The sequence below is a fragment of the Notolepis coatsorum genome, assembly GCF_963971535.1.
Source record: "Notolepis coatsorum genome assembly, chromosome: 12".
Lineage (NCBI taxonomy): Eukaryota > Metazoa > Chordata > Actinopteri > Aulopiformes > Paralepididae > Notolepis > Notolepis coatsorum.
In genome coordinates this window covers 130567587-130579659 of record NC_140176.1, presented here as the reverse complement: position 1 = coordinate 130579659, position 12073 = coordinate 130567587, and the positions used below count along the sequence as shown (strand labels likewise).

The window sequence follows — 12073 nt, the reverse complement described above, 5'->3', positions numbered from 1 at the left end:
GTTGTTTACGATTGCTTTGACTCATTTTGCACAGCAGAATTTCAATGTACAAAACTCAAAATGCTAATTGCCAAACTGACTTTCAAAATGCATACTCTAAGTCTAAGGCACGAAATGCTATGCTTACATATAAAGTGCAAACCTCTTAATGCAAAGTTCTAAATTGACTTGCAGAATTCTTACCTCAAGACATTACAGCATATGCTGAAATGCAAAGTGCAAAACTGTTAATACAAAGTGCCAAACTCTAAACCATATGCTCCATTCTCAGAATACAGCCACATAATATTACAACACTGTTCAATTGCTTATTACTACAAAAGCAGATCACTAAATCAATTAAACAGGTGTTTGTACTAATTGTTCTAATTCTAATGTTTGTCTCATTACCTTCAACAACCTTGCGTAGCAGTACAATTGATAATCTCTTCACCACTACATAAAAGGCTGCTTAGAAACCTGAATAAGCAACATGGAGCAAGTCGGTGCAGCTGAGGTTGGCAACGAAGGACAGGGTTGTGGACAGGGTCGTGGTTGTGGCCAAGGAGGCAGAAGAACATCTGTCTCAAATGAAATTATAACCATAATTGTTGACCACGTAATACAGTCAACCGAGGTCTAACACTGGCTGAAACTGGCAGGGTGGTGCAGCCAAACCTGAACCGGTCAACGGTGGCATCCAATATACGATTTTTTACAGTAAGAGAGATAATGGGTAAGCCAATATGTGTAATTTACTGTACAGTAACTGTATATTGAAACTACAGTAATTGTAAATGTTATATTGTTGTCTGTTTTTTTTTTTTTTTACAGTACTTTACAATAGTTAGTTTACTGTAACTGTAACTGTTTTCACCGTTAAATACAGAGCTGTTGTGAAGGGCCAGATTAAACTGAATATATATATGTATCGTTTGATATACTTTGTATATTATTTATATATATACACGGAATATCCCTTTACCTGCGTACAGACCAGAGTAATATTCGCTCTCCTATTGGACAGCGGCCCCAGGCGCCAACGACCAAGCCCCCAACGGCGAGTTCAAAGGCAACTCCGGGCATGTCAGAACATGCCCAGAATCTGCGTAGTAATACAAGACAAGAACTGAGGTTGGGACTAGATATTCACTTAAGTATAAATACGGCGCAGGTGTAAACAGCAGCAATTCGTTCATTACTAGTAATACCTTCACCACGAGTCAACATGCAGTGAAGTGAGCAACCTTGCATCTAAATAGAGCATTGAGAACCGCGTGCGAATAGAATGTTAAAGTGTCAGAGTTTAACGCAGTAACGTTGAGTTCGACTTAATCTAATGTGAAGTAATAGTCGATCATTTATTGTATATCGTGCGGCCACAGTTCTTCCGTATGTAGCATTACCCATCGGTTCGTCGTGTCTTTAGCTAGTGCACTTATCCAGGCTGTGCGGCCTAAATACGTGCCCACACCCGAGGAGTCCTAGGCGAGAACCATTGGACATGTACACAGGAGAATTGGCACTGGCGATTGCAGAACCATTTCTGGTTGGATTATATTGCTTTGGGACCGTGACCACCGGAGAAGAGCACCGTTGATTCCACTGTCGTTTGGGATTTAACCTCGTGAGGATCACCATTCGGGCCCGCCTCTTGGAAGGGGCTGGCTAGCTGTCGTCAATGCTGTCGAGCATATTGGATTACAACTATTGCTTTTGTCTGCTGATCAAGGGAGTACAAGCACCGGCTTCTGTACCTGGAGCCTCTTTATTCCTCGTTGACTCAGACTGGGTACCCGAACATTCCTCTACCCCTCCCGGCTTTACACCCAGGAGGGAACCCAGTGTCTCCAGTTGGTACCGGTGTTGCCCTATATAATTGCTACTATGCAACAGGTGGCGTCAGCTTAGACCCATCATAGTATTCCTACTATTCTCATTGACTTATGCTCTTGACTGACTTTACGTATATTCTTCGCCATATAAGCGCAACCCTAATTCTCAATCTGTAACCTAACGTTGCCTAATAATAATAAATAACACTCCAATAGAATTTCTGTGTCAATGCCGTGTTCATGTGTGGGTGTTCACCATCAATATTTGATGTACTGTTTGGCCAGTAATTAAAGTACATAACAAGTAGTGGTTTAATATATCACAATCTTTAATACAGTCAGGGTTTTGTAACCCCTCAGTTACAGAGCATTACTGTATGTATTTTTCTTTACTGTAACGGTTAAACTTCAAATGATCAAAAACTATTTTGTTTGTCTTTCATAAAAACACAAGCACTATACTGCAGTCTATCACAGGGGTTACTGTATGAGGAAATTACCATTGCATAGACAGTTTTGGTAACAAGTATTTTGTGTTTGACCACATTACTGTATTTTGATAATGGTCGTTGTATTTGAAAATGCACCAATAAGTAAACTTCAACGATGAACATATCCACTGTTCTGGTGCTGTGATAAACTAGCAGTATAGAGTGTTAAGAGTTTTGCACATTGAAACTCTGATGTGCAAAATGTGTCAAAGCAATTGTAAAAAACTGTAAGGAGGTGTTGTGTAGTATTGTGTATTGATTTAATGAGGTGTGTTATGTTGTGTATTGTTCTAATGTGTTGTGTTGTGTAGTGTTGTGTATTGTTTTAATGAGGTGTGTTATGTTGTGTATTGTGTATTGTTCCAATGTGTTGTGTAGTGTTGTGTTGTGTAGTGTTGTGTATTGTTTTAATGAGGTGTGTTGTGTTGTGTATTGTTTTAATGAGGTGTGTTATGTTGTGTATTGTGTTGTGTATTGTTTTAATGGGGTGTGTTATGGTGTGTATTGTTTTAATGAGGTGTGTTATGTTGAGTATTGTGTTGTGTGTTGTTTTAATGAGGTGTGTTATGTTGTGTATTGTGTTGTGTATTGTTTTAATGAGGTGTGTTATGTTGTGTATTGTGTGGTGTATTGTTTTAACCCATTCTCTGCCACCACTTTGATCATCCTAAACCATCCTCTGCCAGCGCTATTTGTCTATGGAGATGTTCACCTTCTTTGCAGGGCTATAACTTTTTAAATTGTATTGCTAAATTGACATTACTATGGCCCATTCAACATCAATTATCTATCGTTCAGGATGTAGGAACGTTTTACTTTTTCATTCACACATTCATACTAAAATACCGTCTAGAGTATAAATATGTTTTTATCGTTTCCTGCAGTATTTCATAGAACGTGAGATATAGGCATAAATGCATATATTAGATCAGGGGTCAGCAACCTTTTTGACATGGAGTGCCTATTTGAAATATAGTTGTAACTAGTGTGCCTCAACAATATTCCATGCATCGTATTTTTTTCTCTCTCATAATCAGGTCTTTTTAATGATAATTCTTACATTATTACATCATTATTGTTATTGTTATTATTAACAATATTATTATGATGGTTGTATCAACCCTAAATCTGAGTTGGGGGGGGGGGGGGAATGCAATGCAGACAAACAGCTGCATACAGTGCAACCATTTCACTCACATTTGCCCATTCATTTTTGGACACATCACACACCATCGGTGTGTGTACTGTACGTGTGCTGTCATAGCTCCACCTACAGGCCTAATGGAGAACTGTAAAAAAATAAATAATAATAAGTTACCCAAACTTAAAAATATTGAGTTCAGTTACTGTGCTCAGTTTTCAATCCATAATAAGTTAACAGAAAAATAAGTACACAACCACATGTTTATTGTCATTGTTTTAAGAACACAAGTTGACTTGGTAATACTCACATTTTGAGTAAGAAAAATGGCTTTTAACATGTGCAATGTTCAATGAAATAATAGAAAAATAAATAATAAAATGTGTTGATTAAGCACTGGTCACAATGGTGATCGTAATAATGTTTTTGTTATAAGGCTCTGCAAATGTTACTGAATGATGTAGCAATGTATTTCCAGCTAAATTGAAATAATAAACAAATAAAGGGTTTCAATTAAATATGTGTACTATTGTCACATGACACAGCTCAGAAGCTCAGAACACAGGACACCTCAGAACACAGCTTCATCTAACGAGGCGTCGCAAGGTTTAAGTTTAACTGATGCTAACGTTAACATGATGGCACACACACAGTGCACACACAAAGCACACCCTCCTCCTCCTCCTCCAATCTCTCCACCAGAGCCAGCAAAAGAGAGAGAGAGAGAGAGAGAGAGAGAGAGAGAGAGAGAGAGAGAGAGAGAGAGAGAGAGAGAGAGAGAGAGAGAGAGACAGGTTCAGCACCACATGCACAGTGGACAGCTCCCCTAGCCCTACACAGTACACATACACATGTCGCGTAATAATAATAATAATATATGCGCGATTGTGCGTATGCTCTATTATGCGTAGAGCCTTGCATATGCACGTTCAAGTTCAAGTTAACATGCAAACCGATGTATAGGAAAATAATCAGCAGCCTACCTGTCGCGTCAGTGTTTTGCCTGGCTGAGCTCCGGTTATTTGGGGGGTGTAATTAGTCACATGCTTCGGAGTGGTCGGTTGTCAATCGACTCCGGGAGGGGTTGAGCACGTACTTCATGTGCGAAAAGATCTGCTCACAGAGGTATGTTGACCCGAAGACCGTCAGCAAAGCCATTGCAACGTTCCGTTGACATGGTGGGGATATCTTTTATCCTTGCTTTTATTGTCTCTTTATTTGGCAGGCCTTCAAACAAAACATATGAGGTACAGATAAAAGCCTCCTTAATATACGTCGCCATCCGTGAATGGCTTTCCACGTTTTGCAATGCAATGAGCAATGCGATAGCAATTGCTTCAGTTGCGTGTTTTTTAGCGCTTGTGAACACTTTGAGGGTGCTGGCTTGCTTCCCATACCTGGCGACGGCACGTTTAATGGATTCTGCCTTATCCGCCTGATCCTTGAAACTTGTTTTATGCTTAGTCTCGAAATGGCGTTTCACAGATGATGTTTGGCAAACTACATTTTCCAAACAGAAAGAACACATAGCACGGTCCTTCTGACGGTCCACAAACCCGTAATCGTCTGTCCACGAGGGCTGGAATGTGCGAATTTGCTTTGATTTCTTAGCGGGGGTTGCCATCATGACACTGCACAGAGTCCTCAGCACTGTGTGTTACCTGGCGCGACTGCTGCGGGAGGCCGGCTACAGCGGAGCACATGGGAACAGCTGATTGCTGTCATAATATAGGGGTGTGCAGAACAGTCGACTTACAAAGAAGAACCTGTGGGAGGATTTCAACAAGAGATATGCGACAACAGTGCAAAACATTTCACTATAATATTTCAAAGCGAAGTAAAAAAATAAAATAATAATAATATTTTTTTTTCTTTTTTTATGCTGCCCCGTGCCTATGGAAATGGTCCCGCGTGCCTAAGCAGGCACGCGTGCCTAGGGTTGCCGACCCCTGTATTAGATTATCAAATTAAGTTTGATACTGATCCATGTTATATTAAAAATGTCAACTGTACATGATCCTAACGGAGGGGGGGGGGGTCGTTTATAATTCAATGACCGACGTTAAATGATTTATGTAGTATGGGTGATATATTGATCAGAGCAGTTTGTATAGAAAATGATAAAGAAAAACGCTGAAACTCACCCCAGTCTCCTCGTAGCGCTAGGCGATGAGAGTGGAGCAAACCGATCCCAATTATGGAATGTTGATCGATGCGATCCATTTCTGGTTTGTATATTACTAATACACGTCCAAATCATGTTGATTATTGAGTTATGGCAAAGATCCATATCGACGGTGTCTGTATTGAGCCCCGGGACGATAAACGAGTGGCCGGATGAGGACGGACCGAGCACTTCCGGGCACTTCCGGTTTGGCAACTCGCCGATCGGCCACCAGGTGGCGGTATTGAAGCGTTGCAGAGTTGTGATGGCTCAGACAGCATCAGCCAAGACTCCGTGGGTGAAATATGAATACCATGACGAAAATATGAAATATTGATCTCAAACACGGCTTACGCCGTGATTGGCAGACAACGCATGGCGGAGAAACCCGCCGTAACACGTGATTGGCGGAGAATGGGTTAATTAGGTGTGTTATGTTGTGTATTGTGTTGTGTATTGTTTTAATGGGGTGTGTTATGTTGTGTATTGTGTTGTGTATTGTTTTAACACTATGTGGACTGTCCACGTATACATACGTGTTTCGATTCCACCCGTTGAGGACCAGAGCCACGAGTTAACTCGTGGCGAGTTGTTATTGTTTTATTCCATATTTATAACGCTATTAACGTCCGCGATCGACTTGCAGGACCTACCCACATATTTGATTTTCGAAACATGCAATACCGGCCAGATCCGCTTAGGGGCGCATCGCTCCACTGCAGTATCTTTGAGGGGATTTAAAAAATATATTCTTTTACATTCTGTGGGCGGATCATATGAGCCTCGGTTCCAAACGAAGACCCTCCATCTTTGATCCCGTTACCGAACGCATATTTCAGCCTGGAATAATGGGATTTATGATTAGCCAATGGACATATCGATCTACCAGATTCCGATGACTAATGACGAAATGCTGCTGGCGATCACATGGCCTGACGGTAGGATACTATTCGCCCAAATTACAGCTGGATTGGACATTGTTTTAAAACGTAACGTGATCGATCAGTGAAAATGGCTACTTGAACACACACTGTATTGCTAATCAATAATACTGATCGGCGTCCCCCGCCGCCCCCATTTCATCCATAGATGCTCTGTAATAGTCTGGATGCTACGCAGTTTGTTTTATTTCATTCGTATATATACAGCAGAAATGGCGTTTGATATAACGTGACTAGCCTTTAGCCTATTATCTAGCTCCCCAGAAAAAAGACGAGACGAAAAGTGCAATAAACCTTATATTCACGACGCTATAAAATGACAACCAACCGATGGATTTTTTTTTCTTTAAGCCATTATGAAGGCACGGTTTATGCACTCAAGTGACAATGAGAATGGACAGATAGCAATACTATAAATTATATATATAGCTGTTAGAAAGTACATCGGTTTGTAAACAAACCTCTGTCCTCTGGCCTATAAATCGGCGCTGGTCGTCAATGTGTTAATGAGGTGTGTTATGTTGTGTATTGTGTTGTGTGTTGTTTTAATGAGGTGTGTTATGTTGTGTATTGTGTTGTGTATTGTTTTAATTAGGTGTGTTATGTTGTGTATTGTGTTGTGTGTTGTTTTAATGAGGTGTGTTATGTTGTGTATTGTGTTGTGTGTTGTTTTAATGAGGTGTGTTATGTTGTGTGTTGTGTTGTGTGTTGTTTTAATGAGGTGTGTTATGTTGTGTATTGTTTTAATGAGGTGTGTTATGTTGTGTATTGTGTTGTGTATTGTTTTAATTAGGTGTGTTATGTTGTGTATTGTGTTGTGTGTTGTTTTAATGAGGTGTGTTATGTTGTGTATTGTGTTGTGTGTTGTTTTAATGAGGTGTGTTATGTTGTGTGTTGTGTTGTGTGTTGTTTTAATGAGGTGTGTTATGTTGTGTATTGTTTTAATGAGGTGTGTTATGTTGTGTATTGTGTTGTGTATTGTTTTAATGAGGTGTGTTATGTTGTGTATTGTGTTGCATGTTGTTTTAATGAGGTGTGTTGTGTATTGTGCTGTGTGTTGTTTTAATGAGGTGTGTTATGTTGTGTATTGTGTTGCGTGTTGTTTTAATGAGGTGTGTTGTGTATTGTGTTGTGTGTTGTTTTAATGAGGTGTGTTATGTTGTGTATTGTGTTGTGTGTTGTTTTAATGAGGTGTGTTGTGTTGTGTATTGTGTTGTGTGTTGTTTTAATGAGGTGTGTGTTGTGTATTGTGTTGTGTGTTGTTTTAATGAGGTGTGTGTTGTGTGTTGTGTTGCAGTGTAGAGATGACTCCTCTGCTTGCAGCACGGTGGATAAACCTCCTGAATGTGACGAGGAGGAAGAGGAGTGTGAGGTCGACAGCCCTGAGGACTGCTACACTGCTGGTAACACACACACACACACACACACGTACACACACACACACACACGTACACACACACACACTTCCAACCTTGTTTCCACACCGTACAGACATGTTAGGTACATACATGTTAGGTACAGACATGCTAGGTACAGACATGTTAGGTACATACATGCTAGATACATACATGCTAGATACAGACATGCTAGATACAGACATGTTAGGTACAGACATGCTAGATACAGACATGCTAGGTACAGACATGTTAGATACAGACATGTTAGGTACATACATGCTAGATACAGACATGCTAGATACAGACATGCTAGGTACAGACATGCTAGATACAGACATGCTAGGTACAGACATGCTAGATACAGACATGCTAGGTACAGACATGCTAGATACAGACATGCTAGATACATACATGCTAGGTACAGACATGTTAGGTACAGACATGTTAGGTACAGACATGCTAGTTACAGACATGCTAGGTACATACATGCTAGGTACAGACATGTTAGGTACAGACATGCTAGTTACAGACATGCTAGTTACAGACATGCTAGGTACATACATGCTAGATACATACATGCTAGATACATACATGCTAGGTACAGACATGCTAGGTACATACATGCTAGGTACAGACATGTTAGGTACAGACATGCTAGTTACAGACATGCTAGTTACAGACATGCTAGGTACATACATGCTAGGTACATACATGCTAGGTACAGACATGCTAGGTACAGACATGCTAGATACAGACATGCTAGGTACAGACATGCTAGGTACATACATGCTAGTTACAGACATGCTAGGTACATACATGTTAGGTACATACATGCTAGTTACAGACATGCTAGGTACAGACATGCTAGGTACAGACATGTTAGGTACAGACATGCTAGTTACAGACATGCTAGTTACAGACATGCTAGGTACAGACATGCTAGGTACAGACATGCTAGGTACATACATGTTAGGTACAGACATGCTAGGTACATACATGCTAGATACAGACATGCTAGATACATACATGCTAGGTACAGACATGCTAGGTACAGACATGCTAGATACAGACATGCTAGATACAGACATGCTAGGTACATACATGCTAGGTACATACATGCTAGGTACATACATGCTAGTTACAGACATGCTAGATACAGACATGCTAGGTACAGACATGTTAGGTACAGACATGCTAGTTACAGACATGCTAGATACAGACATGTTAGGTACAGACATGCTAGGTACATACATGCTAGATACAGACATGCTAGATACATACATGCTAGATACAGACATGCTAGATACATACATGCTAGATACAGACATGCTAGGTACATACATGCTAGGTACAGACATGCTAGGTACATACATGCTAGGTACATACATGCTAGGTACATACATGCTAGGTACAGACATGCTAGGTACATACATGCTAGATACAGACATGCTAGATACATACATGCTAGATACAGACATGCTAGATACATACATGCTAGATACATACATGCTAGGTACATACATGCTAGGTACAGACATGCTAGGTACATACATGCTAGTTACAGACATGCTAGTTACAGACATGCTAGGTACAGACATGCTAGGTACAGACATGCTAGTTACAGACATGCTAGGTACATACATGCTAGGTACATACATGCTAGTTACAGACATGCTAGGTACAGACATGCTAGGTACAGACATGCTAGATACAGACATGCTAGATACCTCCTGCATCGTCTCGGTGCCCAAGAAGGGACGACCCAGCACCCTCAGCCACTACAGGCCAGTCGCTCTGACGTCACACGTCATGAAGACATTCGAGAGACTGGTCCTGCAACACCTCAAGCCCCTGGTGCGTGACTCCCTCGACCCCCTGCAGTTTGCATTACAGGCAAACATCGGGGTGGAGGACGCCATCATCTACATACACGTACACGCACCTGGAGAAACCAGGCAGCTCAGTGAGGATTATGTTCTTCGACTTCTCAAGTGCCTTCAACACCATCCAGCCTTGACTGCTAGCGGAGAAGCTCTCCGTGATGCAGCTGGAGCACGGCTTGGTGGCCTGGATCAAGGACTACCTCACTGACAGACCGCAGTACGTCAGACTGACAGGACAGTCAGTCTGACGTACTGGTGAGCAACACTGGTGCCCCTCAAGGAACTGTGCTGTTACCCTTCCTCTTCACCCTCTATACCTCAGACTTCTGCCACAACTCAAGTGGGTGCCACCTGCAGAAGTTCTCTGATGACTCCTCCATCGTAAGCTATAAAAAAACAAACTGAATTCTTCACCCAAAACGAGGTGTGAGACAGGGCTGCAGTCTGAGTCCAACACTGTTTAACATCAATGAGTTAGCGCTGCAGTCTGAGTCCAACACTGTTTAACATCAATGAGTTAGCGCTGCAGTTGGAACAGTCTGGACCGCACTTACGCTTCATGACATGGAGACCAAATCTCTCCTCTATGCTGATGACCTGGTGCTGCTCAGACACAGCTGCACCTTGACCTGCTGATGACCTGCTGATGACCTGGGGCTCAGGGTCTCCAGCACCTTGACCTGCTGGAGAAGCACTGGGCCCTGGCTGCACTGACACCCATTCCCTCTAGGTGGCACCAAGTCAAGTCAAGTCAAGAGTTTTATTTGTCACGGCATACAAGTATACAATGAAATGCGGCTGGTCTTGCCCGCAACGATGTGCAATACAGTAGTACAACATATAATAGAATCCAATAAAACAACATTGTGCAATAAACAGGTAACATAGTGGGACATCTCGGTATCTGTACATAGTTATTTACAGAGCATGTAGGACATGCTAGGTCCTTTGGTAGTGCAATACACTGTTTCTGTTGCTATACTATTTTTTAAAGTGACCTTTCCTTTGTGGCCATAAGTGCTTGAAGGTACTTGAAGCTGCTCACCCTGTCCACGGTAGCCCCGTTTATCATCAGTGGTGTGTGTGTCTCCTGCTGTCCTCTCCTATAATCCACGATCAGCTCCTTGGTTTTACCAATGTTCAGGAGCAGGCTGTTGTCCTGGCAGCGTCTATATTAAAGGCAGCCCAAGAGTCCTTCCGCATTGGCGTTTTGCGCTCTGATTGGCCGAGCGCGCACATGCGCATGAGCCGCGATGCGCAACTCTAGGCAGGAATCGAAACTCTGTTTAAGCTCCAGTGAGCCAGGCTGAAAATCCACAGTTCTTGCCCCACTGATGGAGCTGAATCGCGGATCCGAGTTTTCTGATGAATACCCCCAAAATATGGAGGTCCCGAACGCAATTAAGTATTGATTACACCGCAACGAATCATTACAAAAATATACCGTTAGCTGGAGTATGTTGTTTCTTTACATATATGTTGGATTAGAGAATTGGTTTGTCATGACAATCCAATAAAAAATCGCACACAGTAACTAGTAACTACATGCATCATTTTACAGTTTACAGCGAACGGTGGGGCTGGGCTGGGGCGCGCGGTGCTCCGTTGGCGGCGGCGGCGGTTGACCGATGGCGATGCCGAGGACGAGCGTGCGTCCGTGGGGTAGACGGCCGGTGAGAGAGCGCGCTCGTCCTCGGCATCGCCATCGGTCAACCGCCGCCGCCGCCACCGGAGAACCGCGCGCCCCAGCCCAGCCCCACCGTCCACTCTGGAGCTTAAACAGAGTTTCGATTCCTGCCTAGAGTTGCGCGTCGTGGTTCATGCGCATGCGCGCGCTCGGCCAATCAGAGCGCAAAATGCCAATGCGGAAGGACTCTTGGGCTGCCTTTAATATAGACGCGTCCTGGCACCAGCGTTCCAGTACCTCAACCTCCTCCCGGTAGGCCTTCTCGTCGTTGTCCGAGATCAGCCCCACCACCACCGTGTCGTCTGCAAACTTCACTATGCAGTTGGAGCTGAACTTGGCCACACAGTCATGTGTGTATAGTGAATACAGCAGGGGGCTCAGGACACAGCCCTGGGGGGACCCAATACTCAGGGTGATGGTGTTGGAGGTCTGACCCCCCACCCTGACCGCCTGGGGTCTTTCACTCAGAAAGTCCAGTACCCAGGCGCTCAGGGCGGAGCTCAGACCCAGCTCGATCAGCTTGTCCACCAGTCTGGTGGGGACTATGGTGTTGAA

At 42.8% G+C, this 12073-nt stretch overlaps 1 protein-coding gene across 1 annotated transcript in view; it reads left to right on the top strand.

Annotated features, from left to right (window-relative positions):
* Positions 1-12073, top strand: part of LOC311238055 (sodium channel protein type 4 subunit alpha B-like) — a gene marked incomplete at its 3' end in the record, with an annotated part of 252987 nt that overhangs the window by 118665 nt on the left and 122249 nt on the right. The window contains exon 13 of the mRNA XM_084326018.1: positions 7849-7954. Within this exon, the coding sequence (XP_084182144.1) occupies positions 7849-7954 (106 nt within the window). The remainder of the gene's footprint in view (positions 1-7848; positions 7955-12073) is intronic.